We start from the raw sequence: 19661 nt of genomic DNA, 5'->3' as shown, positions 1-19661 counted from the left end.
ATATAATTTGAATATGAAAAAATATACTTGCATTAAAAGAGAAGATAACTAGAAGAAAACATTGGCCCATCTGTGTCCAGAAGAATACATTTGATAGCACACAAATTTGGCACAAGAACTTTGGCTTTTAACTCATAATGTAAATATAATTAGTTTAAAACTTGTTTCTAGCTGTTTCAATGCAATTTAAAACTGCATTTTTAAACTACTGTCATAAAATTAAAGCAAGCCATCCTAGAATAGATTATAGGTCTAGTTATCATAAATTTTTGAATTTGAAATTTCTATAACTAAAATTAAGAAATAAGTTTATGGAATATACTTTTGATGACACCATGCTCGTAAGTGTACAGAGTACTACTGAAATGAACTAAAAATAGATTATGAAAAATGAGAAAAATGAATGGTAAGCCTATTATACAAGATTAGTGTCCTCGGTACCTGTTACCATTTCAAAACAAATCAATTTTAGATATTAAAAAAGGTCTTTAAAATCCCTGATTGAAATTAAAAACTTAGTTGGTCAACCCTAAAAAATATTTTAAAAACCCCCGATTTTCATAAAGTGATATTATAGGAAGATCACATTTTCCATAAATATACATGTTGAAAACAAATTTTCATAAATATATACAATGGAAAACACAAAGAAAGACAATGGACTTAATAGACTCAAGTGGTGGGTATAGTAACACACTGTTGTGCAAATTTATAAATACTGTGCATGTAGACAGGAATGTAAACAGACAGATACATACTCTTTGCTCAAGATCATAACTTTAAAGCCAAAGTAAATACATTTAAACAAAAAGGTACCTATAGAAATAAACATCTAAAACTTACCTGATTAAAATAATAATAATGGGACTGAAAATATAACACCATATTTGGCAGTTACAGAATCCTCTCATGAGCCAGTTTTTAAAAATCATTTAAAAAATATTACCTATGCTCTGCAAAAATTTCACTATATATGGGATAAATCTTGTTAGTAACAAATTTAAAGTAAATACTGATTAAAGATAAAAGGGAACACAATTTCCCAGGAAGATTACCAAAGTCTTGGCAAATAGTATGCATTAATAATTAAATGATATGAGCTCCAAATATGTTATCAAGTTGATATTGTGTTATGAGACAGGTCTAGGTTGATTTTAACCTTCTGTCTCAGACTCCCAAGTGATGGTATTACTTCTGTTTTTATGCCGTCAAACTTAAATATCTATTAAGATAGTCACTTTAATAACATTATAACTGACCCCATGTTAAATTTAATATTGCAGAAAAACTGAATGATATATTAAGACATATGAATACCTGTGATATGAAATATAACAATTATAATACCCTGTTAGTTCATTATCTACACCTGTGAAATTGTTCATACCTCAAGAAATACTCTGACATAAAACATATTATTTCCCAACAGCAAAAGAACAAAAGAATTAGCTCTGGATGAAAAAATTATGTGTAGTGAAAAGATACTAGTAAATATTTCCCAGAAAAATTCATTTAACATGTTGCATGTTGCTATCATAATAGAAAACAGAATGCTACATAGAAATATTACCAACTGACAAGGAAATGTAGGAACACATAGACATAGATATAAAGTATGTATACAGAAACATAAGCATTTTCTAATATTTAGACTGTTTTGTATGTCAAAATTCCATGGCAGCTGCATTAAGTTCCTTCTGATTATTTGGAAATATAACACATGGGGAGGAATAGTCAACTTTTCTTATAAAGGGCATAATAGTAATATACATTGTGTGTATGCAAGCACGTGTGTTTGTGTGTGTGTGTTTGTGTGTGTACCTGAACATGTATTTGTATACTTGGTCTTGTAGTGTAATGCTTGTTCGCATGAGTGCATGGGTATGCATGTGCATGTCTAAATCACAGAATGACCTCTGGAATCTTTCTACAGACACTCCAATCTTTGAATTTATGAGACAGGATTTCTCATTGGCCTGAACTCACCTGTTGGGCTAGGCTGCTAGGCCAATGAGACTCAGAGATTTGTCTGCCTGCCTTTGACTCTCCAGTGATAGGAATCAAGCACAGAGTACCATTTATGGCTTTCATTTTGATGTTTAATTTGGGTGACAGGGATGAAACTAAGAGCCCCATGCCCTCAGAGCAAGCAGTTTACTGAATAAGGTATCTTTTTTCAGTCCTAAACTGCAGATTCTTTGTGTGCAAACTTTAACTTGTCTGTAATAGTGATATGAAAGCCACTAAAGGATGCTCACAGTCATCTATTGGATGGAACACAGGGCCCCTAATGAAGGAGCTAGAGAAAGTACCCAAAGAGCTAAAGGGGTCTGCAACCCTATAGAAGGAACAACAATATGAACTAACCAGTACCCCCCCCCCCCCCAGAGCTGTATCTCTGGTTGCATATGTAGTAGAGGATGGCCTAGTAGGCCATCACTGGGAGGAGAGGCCCTTGGTCTTGGGAAGATTATATTCTCCAGTACAGGGGAACGCCAGGGCCAGGAAGTGGGAGTGGGTGGGTTGGGGAGCAGGGTGGGGGGAGGGTATAGGGGGCTTTGGAGATAGCATTTGAAATGTAAATGAAGAAAATATCTAAGAAAAAAGAAAAAAATTAAAAAAAGAGAGCCACTAAAGGCAATATTTACATAAATGACCGTGGTTATGTTCTAGTAACAAACCTACTGCAAGCAACATATGAACGCATTTCTTCTAAAATTGAAGAAGAAGAAAGGAGTGTCCATCTCATCATTCCTGTTCAACACACACATCAAGTAAATATCAAAGAAATTATAGCCAGAACAATTAGGCAAGAGAATGAACCAGAAGAACACAGGAAAAAGGGGAAGCTGCATCACACCTGTTTGAAGATAGTCTGATAGTCTGTGAAAAACTCTCAAGACTCCATCAGGACTCGAGAGTGGATGAATCCAGCCAAGTTACAGGAACCAAAATCAACATAAAATTCATAGATTTTCTACATATAACAACTACAAACTCATTTAGACAAAAAACATAAAAGAATACCATTTTCAATAGCATCAATAAAATAAAATAAAATAGCTAGGAATAAAAATATCATGGAAGAAAAGGTTCCTACAATGAAAATTGCAAAACACTAAGGAAAAAAGAAAAATTGGAGAAAATCTATCATATGGAAAACGTTCCACGTTTATATATTGAAAGAGTTAGTACTATTAAAATAGCTGTGACTCCACCCTCCAATGTGAAAACTCAATGTAATCCCCAATAAAATACCATTGGAGCCCTTCACAAAACTAGAAAGCAAACGAGTCGACAAAAAAACAAGCAAACAAACAAAACACCAAATTTAAGTAGAAGCAAAATAAATAAAAAAATTTACAAAAGTGACTGCGCAAGACAATCAATGGTGGATGCATGCCAATATCTGATTTCAAAGTGGGTAAGAGGTATCAGAGGTAATTGATAAAGACAGACATGTAAACCCATGTTATAGAAGACCCAGAACCTAATGCAGCAGCAGCTTATTCTTGACATGCTCCTCCAAAATACAGGTCAGACAAAGAGGGCTGAGCAGACTGGACATTCACGTGGAGATTGCAACTAACCCATACCTCTCAAATTTTATAAAGACCAGGCGGAAAGGTATCATGGGTCGTTATGAAAGACTTGAAACTAATAATTAAAAGAAAAGAAAAACAAACAAGAAGCTCATCAAGATTATAGCAAGGATTCCCTAAACAGGACTCCACTATCCTAAGGGAGAAAGCAACAGTTTAAATAGTGGGTCATGTAAACGTTGAAAGCTTCTTCACGTACAGCAGAGGAAACATCAACAGAATAAACAGAAAACCTAAAGAACGGGAGTAAGGCCTTTGGCAGATAATTATCTAACAGGGCATTAATATGCAGAATACACAAAGAAACCAATAGACTTCTTTACAGATCTATTGCCAATCATGTGTATGCCTGTGTGTATGTCTGTGTAGGTGCCCAGGGGAACCAGAAGTGAGCATCAGATTCCCTGGAGCTGGAGTTACAACTGGTTGTCCGTTCTGGAAACTGGACTCTGCTTAACCAATGAGCTACCTTTAATCTTTTAAACACCTTTAATATATTTTTAACACCAAAGAAAGAAATCCAATCAAATATGGGAAAAATGATCTGAACAGACATTTCTCAAAGGAAAGAGAAGTAAAAGAGGGAGAATGGCTTACAGTTTAGCCACCAGAGAGATACAAATCATACCTACATTGTAATTCTATTTCATGACAGGGAGAAAGGCCATACCTTTTTTTTTTTTTTAAGGTGAGGGTATGAAATGAAGGTACAGGGAGAAAGCATGCACAGTTGGTAGGAAAGTTAGCAGTGCCACTATGGAAAGCAGTATGGGAGCTGCTTTAAAACAAAAACAAACACAAAACCACCTCAAGAAAACTAGGACATGATTCAACTATGCAACTGGTAGGTATTCAGCTGAAGGAAATGAGGTTTATAAATTAGGAAGTTTATTGTGCCACTATCCCCAGTAGTCAGATGTAGAAGTCAGCTGAGCACCTTGTCAACCTTGACCTTATGATTATTGTCCACTGGTTAGACGTTCTGCAAACAAACGCTCACTATCAAAAAAAAAATTAGTTTAGTTGGGTATGGATTTTTGAAATCTTAAGGCTATAAGGCATAATATATTATTCATTTATTAAATTTAGGATTTTAAAAATTCCTTTAACATAAGGATTTATGTTTCTTCAATCTCGGAAATTGTTTCCCATTCTGAATATTGTAGATTTTACCAAAAATCTAAATAAATGACATATTTATCTAAAAGAAGAAAAGAGAGAAAGAAAGAAAGAAAGAAAGAAAGAAAGAAAGAAAGAAAGAAAGAAAGAAAGAAAGAAAGAAAGAAAGATCAGTCAGTCCCAGGACTCACACACCGCTAAGTAAACAATATTTGGTTTTTAAAAAACGGAATTAATCATTTTTCTTCCAGTGTTACAGACAAATAATTTAAGTGATAGTTTATGATTGTCAATTATTAAAATTTTTTCTTTATTTTAAACAATCTTGGGAATGTCCATTATTCAAACACATTACTTGCTTGTTGGTTAGAGATTACTAATGTATTAAATTCTGTTAAAATTGCAATGTAAAACCTATGAGTTTTATAATAATACACACAAAAATGTAAGCAGTAGATATATTTTTCTGAAATACAAGCTTTTTGCATAATTTGAGCTAAATTGTAGTTATTAAGAAATACCACTTTTAATGGAAAATTATGGAAAAATTTAGCAAGTCCTTTATAAAAAGTACTTTCAAATTGCCAAAGTGATAGGGCTTCTATAACCCAATTCTTAATATTTAAATAACAAATTAAGGTTGCGCATATATCATTTATTTCACCAATGCCTCATTACAGTGATATAAATTTCATGCTACAAATAAATCTTAGTGAATCGATTATCTGTGAATTTAACTTTAGTTAGCTAAAAAAAATGAGTATTTTTTTTCTCTTAAAACATGTATTAGATTTTTGTTGGCAGAGGGTAGGGAAAGCTACTATATGTTTGTGGAGATCAGAGATAAACTACTGAAGTTGGTTCTCTCCTTCATCATTTGAGTCCTGGACATTGAACTCAAATCACCTGGCTTGGTGGCAATGCCTGTATCTATTGAACCATCTCAAAAGATGCCACCCCCTTCCAAGAAGTCCATCGTTATTTTTAAGGTTCTGGATTTATACTGATACTGATCATACTAATTTTACTATACCCTCATAATAACCTTACTTTGATATTTCAAATAAGTATCATGTTTCAATTAATATTTACTTTATTATGATTTAAATATTTTTCAAATATTTACTTAATCCTAAATTTCTTAAAGAAATATCTTATATATTTACTTAATCCTGAATTTCTTAAAGAAATATCTTTACTCTGGAAATCAATCTGGAGGTTCCTCAGAAAATTGGAAAAAGATCTACCAAAAGACCAAGTTATACCACTCTTGGAAATATACCCAAAAGATTTCTCACCATGCCACAGGGGCACCTGTTCCACTATGTCCATAGCTGCCTTATTTGTGATAGCCAAAAGCTGGAAACAACCCAGATGTCTCACGAAAGAAGAATGAATACAGAAAATGTGGTTCATTTACACAATGGAATACTACTCAGCTATTAAGAATGAGGACATCCTGAGTTTTGCAGGCAAATGGATGGAACTAGAAAATATCATCCTGAGTGAGGTAACTCAGACCCAAAAGGACATGCATGGTATGTACTCACTAATAAGTGGATATTAGCCAAAAAAAAAAAAAAAAACCTGCAGAATACCCAAGATACAGTCCACAGAACTCAAAAAGCTCAACAAGCTAAAGGGCCCAAGTGAGGACGCCTCAGTTCCACTTGGGAGGGAGAAGAAAGCAATCACAAGTGGGGAGGGAGGGAGGAACCTGGGAGGGAAAGTAGACTGGGAGGAGCTGGGGGTGGGGGTGGGGGGACCTGATCTGGTATTGGGTGAGGGAAAAGGACTGAAGCCCTGAGAGCTAGCAGAAAGAATGGAAACAGGTAACCTTGGGAGGTAAAAGGTAGGGGGGACCCTCCAGAATGCACCAGAGACCTGGGAGGTGAGAGACTCTCAGGAATCAAAGGGAGGGACCTTAGATGAAATGCCTGACAGTAGGGAGAGGGAACTTACAGAGCCCACCTCCAGCAGGAAGACAGGACATCAAGTGAGGGATGGGATAGCCATCCCACAGTCAAAACTCTCACCTATATTTGTTCCTGTCTGAAAGAATTACAGGGATGGAAATGGAGAGGAGCCTGAGGAAAAGAAGGTCCAGTGACAGGCCCAAAGTGAGATCCAGCTCAAGGGGAGACCCCAAGACCTGACACTATTTTGAAGGCTATGGAACACTCACAAAAAGGGGTTTATCATAACTGTCCTCTGAAAAACTCAACAAGCAGCTGAAAGTCAGAGTCAGATATTTGCACCCAACCAATGGACAGAAGCTGCTGACCCCTAAAGCTGGAAGAAGCTGAGGAGGAGGGTGACCCTGAGGGTGACCAGCAGTCTCAATCTGGACCCCCGAGATCTCTCAAACACTGGGCCACCAAACAGGCAGCACACACCAGCTGATATGAGGCCCCCAACACATACATTAGAGGACTGCTGGGTCTGTGTTTATTCATAGATGATGCACCTAACGATCAAGAGACTGGAGGCCCCATGGAGTTTAGGTGGGGTTGGGGGTGGGGACATCCATGTGGAGACAGGGGGATGGGGAGGAGACATGGGATGTGGAACAGTCGGAGGGTGGACGGGTTGGAAGGAATAATATATGAAGTGCAAAAAAATTAATTATTTAAAAAAGAGAAATATCTCTATATAAGTTTCACTCATTTTTCAGTTAAAGTTTTATAAGTAAGTTATGTCTCAAAGCTCTCAATACATTCTCTAAGCTATAGCAAATGTGTTACCCCAATATACTATTCAGTTTTTATTTATGATTTGATAACACATTTATAGAAGCCACACGAATCAGTTCTCTCTCTTATTTCTTTGTAGTTTTTAAGAGGGTGCTCCTCTTTTCAGAAATAACCTTTTATTCTTCATGAAAACTTAACAGTTTTGGCCTGGGGTTGTAGAATAGTGGTATAGCATATGCTCAGGAAGTGTGAGGTCCTGAGTTCAATTCCCAGAATCCCATTCCCCAAATATAAGCAGTCCTTTAAACTAGTTGGAATTCATTATCAACCCAAAATGGAAGCCAGCTCAAGTTCCCCTTCCTAGGGAGTGGAGGCTCACAGCGTCTCTCAGACTTGAGAGCTGCTGTCTGCTGTCACTCGGGTGCAGTGTTTCAAAGGGACAAGCTTAGGACTGCAGGTGCCAAAGCTGGGATGCAGACGCTTATGCAACAATGACCTCCTACACTCACAGCCACAAACTAATACACTTGCTTCACACACACACACACACACGCACGCACGCACGCACGCACGCACGCACGCACACACACACACGCACGCATTATACAAAATAAATATATACTAAAACAATTCATTTCAAATATAAATAATTAATAAGTAATGATATACTATATAACAGAAAGAACACATGTTTTGGGTTGAGCTATTAGTTTACAGTGATAAAATTAAACTTCAACATCATTGGAGATGTGAGTCCAGGCTAATAAAGTTACTAACCTTTGACTGATTAACACTTCATACAGCTCTAGAAAAGAATTAACCACCTCTCACCTTTATCTAGAGCTGGTGTTCCCCGTGAACTGCTAGTCATAAGACTTGCTAACAGTATTTCTTCTATCAATGCCTCTTCTTTGCTCCTCTATGGATCCATCTTTCTTTCATGGCTTTGGACAGATGGCGCTAATCTTCACTTAGCCCCTGGTATTTATGTTTGTAGAAACTAGCACAATGTTGCTTAGTAAAGACCAAGTCCTCATTTGCAGCATTATGACTGCAATAGCAAGTCAGAAAGCCAAGACTTCAATGCTATAGATCTACTAAGCCAACCAGTGTTAAAATATGTGCCCAGAGAAAATTTGGATTACATGTACTTAATAACAAAATTTGGATTATATCAATAAGTAGCCAATAAAACATTTTCTCCATAAGTTTTAAAAATTTGTATTTTGAGAATTCTATGAGTTTGTACATCATTTCTAAGCTTCCCCTCTGCTTTCCTTAAATTCTTCCAAATCCTGTGCACACTAGAAACCATTTACTCTTATGGCTGGTGCCTTCATTACCAATCCTTTGATTGACTTTCTGACCTCTCTCAAGCATATTACTTTACCCTTTTTAAGTTACAAAAAGCCTTTCATAACTTCTAAATCCAATCTCTGAATTGTATTCCTTAGAGTAGCTTAATTTCCCCTTCTGTTTTTAACCACTATTAAACAATACAAAGTATTTGATTTAACTAGTATTCATTTTCTTCTGAAAAATTTCCAATCTGTTTTATTTGTCTTAAAAAAACATATTCTCCAAATCTTTCCCCTGTAGACTATTTCCCCTAACATCCTATTCTTTCATTTATAGGAGGCATGGCCTCAGTTTCTTAATAGGGAGTTTATTACTACTCTTATCCAGAATAGAAAGCTGGCCCTTCAATAGCAGTTGTCTCAGAAACACTGTGATATGCTTTTCTAATCCCATGTAAATACTTTTTATGTTCATTCAATTATATATCCTATATAAATTATGTCCTATATAAACATCAATTATGTTCATCCAAAGCTAATTTAACACATCTTTTACCTATCATGGCACCTCAATAACTCCAATCATCTGTAAGGAGCAGTTCTGATGCTAAGGTCCTGTTTCCCAATTGGTTCTTGATCTGTCAGTAAAGAAAGCCATGGACCAATTGCTGGGCAGAAGGTACAGGTGGCACTTCCCAGTCCCTGGCCACAGGGCAGGGAGATGCAGAGGAGGAGAACTAAAAGTCCCCTGAGCTCTCAAAATTGAGTGGCCACACAGGCTGCTCTTATAGGCAGGTGGGAAGGGTAGTTTAGCAATTGAAGTTTAGGGCAGGTGGGAGAGACAGAGATTAGAAATTTGTAAGAACGTGCTTTTCAGGGCAGGAGAGAGTAACACCCAGCAATTGTGCCAAGAAGGCAAAGTGAAATGAACAGCTGAGTGTCTGTATCTTTTATCTAAGGATTCAAGGGAAGCCAGGTAGGGTCTGGTAGTGCAGTTACCTCCCGGAGCTAAAGGTGGGTAGAACAAAAACTGCATACTACAGTCACCTATAAAGTTCTAGCAGTAAAGCATATTTGCCTCTCCAATTGCCATTATATATTCTATCTCAGGAACACATTCCTGGGGCACACCTTCTCCTTACAATGCTTAACACATTAAAAAATAAATACCATATTAGTCACTGATAATAATTTCCTGTTTTTTTTAATTTGTTTTCAGTATTATATCAAATTACAGTGATTTCATCAAATCTTTTCTCTCAGCAATTTAAAAAATTCTGCATCTAATTATGCCCTTTCCTGATCATTCATTAGAACATTACGTCAACTGGCATGACTCCCAAATTCTTTGTTCACTTTTACTTTCTTTTATAACTTTTCATCAGTGAAACTCGGATCAAAATAATTACAGCAGAACTGTGCTACTGAGTCGCTCACACAGCTGAAAGGAAACAATGCCTTGTGAATTTAGGATCTCTGTTCATCTGAGCTAGCATAGTCCTTTGTCTGCTAGTGGCATCCTTTCGAAAAGCCCAGTATAAATATTTTTCTCAATTTCAGATTCACACATCTAATTGCTATTATTAATCTTTTATACTTGGATAACCCAAATGAGCCTTTTACTTAACCCATCTAGAAAATGAACTCAAATTATTCTGAAGGATATACAACCTGTATTTTCCTATAAAATGTACAAGCATCTGACAACCAAATAACAAGAGATTATTTATGTCCTCAGTCCTGCATCAATAAGGTTTATTCAATGAATTGAAGGTGCCACATCTTTAAATTATCTTTTCATGTATTATATTGATATTCTTAATTTTAATCATTATCTATTAACTGATGGATTGCTTTGTTATTGATGCCACATAAATTACTAGCATCTTTGTAATTCTGTTGCTTAATGTGTTTCAGTAATTTCATAGAACCTCTGTGAATTCTAATAATTTCATGTAACATTGCTTGAGGCCATTGACCACTGTTTCCTTGATTCCATATCTATTTGAAAAGTCCCCCCTCCAAAAAAAAAACCAAACATTTCCTAACTTTTAACTCAGTATCAGAAGTATTGTTTTAACTAACATAAATATGACAAAAATGATATCAGTTTTTGTCATCTAAAATAATAATAGTACCAATAATTAATTACTCCCTTTATTTGTAAGTCAAGCCCTGAAAATACCTGCAAGGATATGCAGCTGTTTTGATTGCCTTGATGTTTCCAACACCTCGAGCAGTATTACAGAGCATTTGTTTAATGTATGTGTTTAATAAATATTAAAGTTTCACCTCTTACATGATTTCCCCCTATGTATATTTATTTAAAACAAATTTTATTTAAATTTGTAATTTTGTTGAAAAGACTGAAAAAGTATTCATGCTGGCAGATTAGCATAGCATATTATTCTGATCTATTAATTACTAAGTAATAGAAATAAGTAAATAAATGTAATAGACTTTCTTCAGAGCATATATTAAGTCTTTGGTATCCTTATATCCTAGGAAAATGCTGGTCATGATATACCAAAAATGTGTTTTTCAAGTTATGTAAAAATGGAACAAATCAAGTTTAAAATGAAGAATAATTTTGGGAGTAAATTATGACTAACTTATTTAATTTAGGTGACTTTCTCTGGTAAATATACACATACATACATATATCCATATACGTATCCCTTGGGTCTCTGGTTATTTTCTAGTTATAAAAAGACAAGATATATGAATTATGTGAAATTTTACTTTTATCCATCAAATTGGAGAAGCTATGTAAAAATTATAAAATAAAAACTTAAGACACCTGGAAAATTTAATATTTTCATATATTAGAAAAGTGCAAAGTTAAAAAATGAGCAAAACAAGTGGTAAACTGTTTCTAGGACAAGTCAGATTACATGAAAAGAGAGCAAAGGAGGCCAGGAGGAGACACAGACCTGTATTTCTTTTCCTTGTGGAGTCCACATCTTCTGTGATCACAGCATGCAATGAACAGACATAGACAAAGGAGATGGGTATGAGTGGATGCAGTCGAAAGCTAAAAGTGATGCTGAAGGAAAGAACCCTGGGTCACTTTGAAAGAAGTCCTGTGAAGTCGTAGGGAAGAGAGTCAAGTGCACAGCATATCAGATTAGAAGAGCTGATGGGAATGTAGTTAATTAAGTTAGCAGAATGAGAAAAATAAGGTTAGTGCATAGAAGTGAATCTAAAAAAGCTCAGCCAATCTTGAATACCGACACTAAAATAAAATACCATTAGTAAAACCAATATGATTGGTATGACCACATTTTTCAAGACATTACTCAGTCAAATTAAAACATGCAAATGCTTCCAACATCTAAGTATCTGAAGAAAGAATTTAATTGAGTCATCATTAAAAAGAGCTGGGTCCCACTCACACTGTGGTATTTCTCCATTTAATCAGAAAAAAAAGTTCATCTGTCAGGCCAATATTTCATTAAATCACTCCACCCTAGTTAAATGTTTAAATAAAAAAATAAAAAATAGTAAAATACAATACAACTCATTATAAGAATAGTACATGAAATATGAGGTTGTAGTTTGTCACTGAAAGTTAAAATTGTCATTTGATTTTGACAAATGTTTATCATGTTTATTTATAGTAAACATTTACTCAGATAATTCTTACAAATACCACATTATATATTGTTACTACAGTATCTTTTTAAGATTTACCTTTGGAAATCACCATTGACTAGAATAGATATGGCATACATTTGGATAATAATACTTTTCTAACTACTATTTGAGAAGTTGAAAAGCTTTTTACACAGTAACTTGAAATCAAGAAAACAAAGCCAATTAAATAAAGCTTTCAAAGAAAGTCTTTTAACATATTGGTGAAGCAGTCTGAGCTCAATTGACATAGGGAGATTTTATAACACAAAGTCATATTGAAATCTTCTGAATCAAATACACAAAATTCGTAAATACCACATTCAGTTCTTGACTAAGTAAATTATAGTCTTTGAATTATTTTTGAGGAAAAAAAACATGTTGGAATGCAAATATATTAGAACTGTAAGTCCTGACACAATTAATTCTTACAACAAATGTTTCTTTTATGAATGTCAAAAAAACAAAGTCTATTAAAAGAAAAGGATTAAAATATCTTAGAAAAGGATGAAAGCTAAAATAACTGGAAAAGGAATGATATTTTGATACCATAGCAATGTTGTTTTTTTATTATGTAAGCATATTTTCACATATCAAAATAAGATACTCCTCACAACTGCATTTCTAACTGGAGGCCCCTAATATGATTGAACACAAGACATAGATTTTGTGCCCTTCTCAAATGTACTCATGTGTATAAAAAAGTTACAAGCTGTATTTCCTTTTTCACTCTCATTACACCCATACTATGAAGAAGATAATTTAAAAATTAGATACATTAATAACAAAGGCTCATACGGAATTCTGTCACATTATTATTCTTTGATATGACATTTTCATATATAAACATTTAGCACAGTGCTAAAACAGTTTCATAACATGGTAGAAGTAAACTGGGAAGAATGGGGAAGAAAACAATTGTTTATAGGTACTTGCAGCTTCTCCAAGAGAATATTGGTTTTTGTTTTGTTTTGTTTTGTTTTTTCCAGAAAACACAGATTGCAATTAATGAAGCTTGCTTTCCTGTCCAGTATTTTACACTGTACACTGGGTTAATTTATATGGTTTCCATATTATATACTGCTTTTTAAATGATAATTTCGTCTCAATTTCACTCATTATTATAGTAAATAGTGGAAGCATAGAGAATTCAAGCGAACTTAGTCACAGAACAAATACAGCAGCAGGATCAGCATCAGAACAACAGGTTTCCCCTCACTGCTCTCTGAGCCACAGCCATGAGAGACAGTGAGTCACACAGGCAGGAAGACCAAGAGCCAGTGCTCTCACTGAGACCCAAACAGTTCATTGTAAACATTCTTAAGAAAAACCACCTCATTCCAATGGTCAAGAAACCTAGAATGATTTCAGGTTTATAGGTGATAGATCAGGACCTACATTCTTAGACACAGACATTTTATAAATCTTAGACAATACAAATTTTATATTGTTTGTAACAGGAATCAAGAGGATACATCTTGACCACCATCTTAGTACAACAAAGTATCCATTAAATCATTTTCATTATTCATGTAACTATGATACAGTGATACAGCTCGAAAGTATATATAAAATATAACTGTAGCAGACAGACTCAAGCAAATCAGAAACACTCCAAGTATAAATGCAGTTATATCAGCTCGGTGGCCTGCTTTCTTGCCTTCCTTATGATTATATTATATAGTAAGTGTTAAAACACTATCACTTAAAAAGAAACACTCAAAAGCATAAATCATACTTCAGCAATCATGTCTATATCATGCCACAATTTGTAAAACAAACAAACAAACAAACAAAACCCCACAACTCTTTTGTACATGGTATTCATGGTATTGTAATGAAGAGCAGACTCCACTGAGCCTTAAAAGCAGCTATGTGTCAACTTGTAGTTTCCCATACTCCAGTGGACTTAATGAGTCCTCTGCCACCCGAATGAAGTTGGGAAGGGGTATAAGGTAAGATGGAGAGGAAAATGAAGGTTATAATTATATTTAATTGTATACATGTGAGAAATTCTTAAGAATGAAGTCAACTTTAAAAAAGTTTTGTGTCTCCCCTCCAAACCTCCCATTCTCTAGCTTGCATTTGACTGTTACCATGTCACAAGTTACTATGTCCTCAGTGCTGTCAATGGTAATTAAGAGTGAATTCCTCTTTCAGGCAACAACCAGCTACCACCTAATATTAGTAAACCGGAATTTTAATTTACCCATAACTAGTTAAGAGCGATCACAGATAGCAAAATGTACCCTTTACCATAAGTGGTAACTTCTGTCAGTTACGGATAGATTTTGTTTTGGACGTAGCAAATACAAAGATCTTATAAAGTTCATTGCCTTTTTCTGTTCACTATAACACACGGAACAAGTTATTTTCACAAATCACAATGAAATATGAATTTAGAAAAATCATAAGCACTAGTTTATCACTATGTAGTAATCTTTCAAATACTTGGGATACAATGAAGTAGAAACATGACGAGTTTAAGTTCCTTAGGGCATTCAGCTCACACTAGTATGGGAATTTGTGAGGTGAGAGATTGACAATGACAGCTATAAAAGAAGATGGATGTTCCAAAAACGCCTGGATGAGCACATTCACAGGCAGGATGGCTTGGAGACAAGGCAGGAGAAAATGGCTCTGCTGCCTGTGGGAGGCCCTGAAACTGGTCACATGAAGGTCAGGTGATGGCCATATTTATTTCTAAGTGTGCTACTAGGACTTAAATCTAAAGCTCATCTGTTAATCTGCATCTTATTAAATATTACTTTGACTTACACATATTTTTCTCTATCACAATCTATAATCAGAAAATATGTAAAAGTAACTAAAAATAGAATCCTGATTAATCTTTCCAGATTTAAAGGACAAAGTATAAATTATAAGATTAATTTAGAATTATGCTTTAGATCAAATAAATCATATCTTCTTTCAAGAAATGTCAAGGTATTCAAGAATAAAAAATATAAAATATGAAAAATACCCAAGAAAATTGTATGTATAAAATTTATTAAAGTAAAAAATAAAATTCAGATAAATTTATAAATCATAATTCCAAAGGTAAATCAAAGAAAAATTCTTATCTACATCTAAGATGAAAATTCCACAAATATTGTGCTGTGGAAATGTTGATATTGGGAAGAAACCATCACTCATATCATATAAAGCTAAAGTAGAACTTACACAATAGCCACAGTAATTAGTAAAATCTCAGGAGTATGGAATATAACTAAGACATAAATAGTATATATGGTACTTCAATACAGCGTTTCATTGACTTGACTTACAAACAAACAAACAAACAAAAAAAAAAACAGCATAAAAAAAAAAAACCAACCAGGGCAAGAAAAATGCCTACAGACGGATAGGTTTAATCTTCAAACATAGTAGAAATCATTAAAGTGCTATTTTCACACATTTTGAATGACTGAAAATCTGTGAACCTATAGCACTTCCAAACATGTATTAAATGTGAAAAAGTCAACCAAATAGCTTTCTCAGCACACTTCTTATGTAGGGAACACAATATGAAACTGAACTATTTTATGTAGATGTATGCTTTTTCTTAAAGGGAATTTTTCGTCATTTATGTGCAGATAAATTCACAAACATAAACAATGTTTTCAATGTTTAATAGTGTTCATTGTATTTGTAGTGATCATAGCTTTCTTGTCTACAGTAAGAGTGCTCATAAAAATAAACTATATATTGTCCATGATTATGTATTTTCCATTTATATTAAGAATATCTAGGGCTGGGCTTTGCCTAGCATATGATGGGGTCTAGGTTCAGAACTAAAAACAAACAACAAACAAACAAGCCAACAAACAAGAAGACCAGAATCATTAAAGTTACACCCTAAAACAAATCTAATGTGCATGCTTCATAAGGAATATAATCGACTACACAGTAAATTCTGGGCATTGAAGACATTCCAGTTGTTATACTTTTCACTCATAGCAGAGACCCTGATGTGGTAAAGGTGAGACTATGATCAAACACACTCCTAGCGATCTCCATTTCTGGAGCCACCCATCACATTAGAAAGTGAACAATTCCTCTCTGGTAATACTAGGATACCTTAGTTCAATTCAATTTCTCTAAAAAAAGTAGATGCTATTCAAAATTCACTCAAACATTTATTTCATGTTCTAATCTATAGATCTAATCTATCTTTAGTAATACATGCAAATTAGCATGTATTACTAAAGTGTTTATCACACTTGTTGTTGACATACTTTCTAAACTGGAAAAGTTATCAAACACTATAAGTAATTCTTGTATATATTTTAACAGAAGGCCAGCTTAAAATAAGAACAATATATATTCCTGGTATGCCAGGAACTTGCTATCTAGGGTTTAGGTTCATACACAGAGAAACTTTTTCCAATGTCACCTTTTGCTACTATCAATGTCTGATAAGGAATTTTGATAACCCATGAAAGGTGATCTTAATTTTAGTGAATAAAACCATGTTTTGAGCACTGATTTTAGCAAGTAGACAACTGACAGCATAGATTTACCTAAAGATAAAATAAATACTCCTAGCATGTCTTCCTTATATAAAGTTCAGGGTTATAACATGTTTAAAAATTCCACATTAAAAATACCTACTCTATATCTTCCATGTCTTTTAAAACTACACAAAAGTTTGGTACATAAGTATTCAACATTTATTCCATTTCAGTACAATATCGCACAACTAAAACTTAATTTTAGTGTTTTGATTTAGACAACCAGTTTTCATAGTATAACTCACACCAAAACTGACAAAACATAAAATTTAAATCATTATTCTGGCATGAAGTACTCACTAATTTCCTCTAGTGTATAAGCAAGTTATGTCCAAATAAACGATATATGTGTATATATATTCATTTAATTGTATATATACATAAAAATTTATATGTATATGTGTAAATAGTTATAAACGTATACACATATTATGCAAATAATGTAAAAATATTTAAAAGAAATCTTAGCTTTAGATTCTTTCAGCCAAACATTGTATTGCCTTGTGATTTTGATGTAGAAATAAAGGTTTTTATGGCCAAAACATATCATGTATCAGGTTTGCTGACACATAACAGTTTATGAGCAAGGATAATCCATATTACACAATATAGTGAGGGAAATAATTAGTCACTTAGTTTGCTTATAGTGGCAGAGCAGAGACTCTCACTCAACAAGAAAGAGCTCCACACGACTAAATATTTCTCTTGAGAGATGCTTTTAAGGGGTAAGTTTATTATATAAATCATAATACAAATTAATTTCACATTGTAATTTTTATATTCCCTTAAATATATTAAAATTATTAATATTTTCTAATACACGTTAAGACTTGCTAAACATAAGATTTCTATTTTCCACTCTAACAAACATATTTAAATTTCTAAAATGAATTATGTCTCATTATGTTTCATTTGGCTTTGACAGCTGTTCTAGCATGCAGACTTATTATGCAATAAGCTTTTCCTGGCTGGCACTCTATTCTCCTTAATAGCACTTGTCATAAGTATAACAGCTCAGGACATAGTGCAACTACTTTTTTAACTTGTTTATGTCACCAAAGATTTTAAAAGGACTGTTTCTTTGTCTTTCCTGTGTTCTCAAATAATTTGTTGTTAGCCTTAATGTTGCAATTGCAAAAGATGGTAATAAAGATTATGAATGAACAATTTTGATTTCTACCTTGATGTATTTAAATTAAAGATTTTTAAGCTCTGAGAAAAATAAGCCAGCACATTGTCAAAATACAATGTCATTGTTCCTATACACAGCCATTTAAAATAAAATTACAAGTAAAAACCATTCAAATATTTTAAAGTTGATAAAATTTTATTTCACACTGATTTCTCTAATTACAAATTAAAAGTTATACTGATTATTGAATAGATCTCACCAACTTTTATTTCTTTCCTCTTAAAATATGGTGGTGGGGATGGGGACTTGCTACGTAATCAAACTTTGTACAAACTGATGAAGAAGAAAGTAAAACAAAATGTTTCACTTGGTAAAATCAATGATTTGAGGAGACACTTATTGATTCTTGAACTGTGTCATCCTTCTCTTTCCTGTTGCAGCCAGCATCTTCTGATGCCCTAAGTTGCAAATAAATCATATTATGGCAGAGCTATCTCTTAGCATTTGAAAATAAATAGGGATGCATTAAAAAGTCAAGCTTTAACGTTTCTATTGAGTTTCATCAGTCCTGTTGAGAGCAGTGAGTGCTTCTCCACTTGAAGTACCACTGAATGCATACAGCAGGCACATTCACTTGTACCTACACTGTCCTTTTCCCTTTAAATTGATTTTCCTTTAAAGACAGGAGGTTAATTCTATAAGCGAATCATGTTAAGCACTCATCATGTAGTCCATGCTGGATGCACACACTGTAAAGTTCATATCAAAATGAGAAGATGAGAAATAAGAGCACACACTTTAAAAAGCATGAAATGCAGTGCATGTAGTCTCACGCTTTCATGTGGTTTCCAAACCCTGACAAACCTGCCTCAGACTGCTGCTGTTTCGGGGTCGGCAATGGTTTGTCATCACTTACTGTACCATTCGCCTTTCCCTGCTGGTCTTCCCATGTAACTTCTAGTATAGATTAAAAAAAAGAAGAAGAAGATCAGTGCTTGTCAGAACCACAGATATTGCACATTACAAAACTTCAAGAATTGGAATTATTTTCAAGGCACATTCTCCTAAATTCTATAATATATAAGTTGTTAAAAATTTAAATATAGAAAGTTTACATGGCTCAAGTTGTTTTATGGAACTCAGGATCTAAAAATTTTTTAAATTATGCTTTTTGTAAACCTTTACGTTTATTTTTAATAAGATGAATGGATTCAAGGCATAAAGAAAATAATTAGTGATAACTTAAATGGCTTTATAGAGAATAACCATTACTTTGGTGAGTTCAAAAATGTGAATTTATTTTAGAAGTAAAAATTATTAGGAACTGTTTTATTGTGGTAAAATGAAATATTTCTTTGCAATTTTAAAGATTTTTAATGCATATGAAAAATTAGTTTCAATATATAATAAAATAGCTATTTAGTTTGCTACTATATTCATTACTTGATAAGAAAATTAATATGCTAAGAAATACTTCAGTTACTCTAGTGATAAAACAAGGCAAAAACATTTCTTAGCATCATGAACATAGTTTACTTGGCATACCCAACAGCCTAGAAAATCTTGCAGGTTCATATAACCCTTCTTCATTCAATAAACAAGTATTAAGCATCTACTATAGTGTAGGCACGGGTACAGGTATCAAGAATACAGGAGAAGACGAAATAGGA

At 33.8% G+C, this 19661-nt stretch overlaps 1 protein-coding gene across 52 annotated transcripts in view; it reads right to left on the bottom strand.

Annotated features, from left to right (window-relative positions):
• Nucleotides 1-19661, bottom strand: part of Rims2 (regulating synaptic membrane exocytosis 2) — a 486087-nt gene that overhangs the window by 117630 nt on the left and 348796 nt on the right. For 22 of the 52 annotated variants that reach the window (XM_017316372.2, XM_017316375.2, XM_017316373.2 and 19 more), the window contains one exon: nucleotides 11646-11678. The exons of the other annotated variants lie outside the window; for them this stretch is intronic. In XM_017316372.2, the coding sequence (XP_017171861.1) occupies nucleotides 11646-11678 (33 nt within the window). The remainder of the gene's footprint in view (nucleotides 1-11645; nucleotides 11679-19661) is intronic. 52 annotated transcript variants of the gene reach the window in all.

The sequence above is a fragment of the Mus musculus genome, chromosome 15 (assembly GCF_000001635.26).
Source record: "Mus musculus strain C57BL/6J chromosome 15, GRCm38.p6 C57BL/6J".
Taxonomy (NCBI): Eukaryota; Metazoa; Chordata; class Mammalia; order Rodentia; family Muridae; genus Mus; species Mus musculus.
The sequence above is the reverse complement of the archived record's forward strand: the minus strand, read 5'-3'. Positions and strand labels throughout refer to the sequence as shown.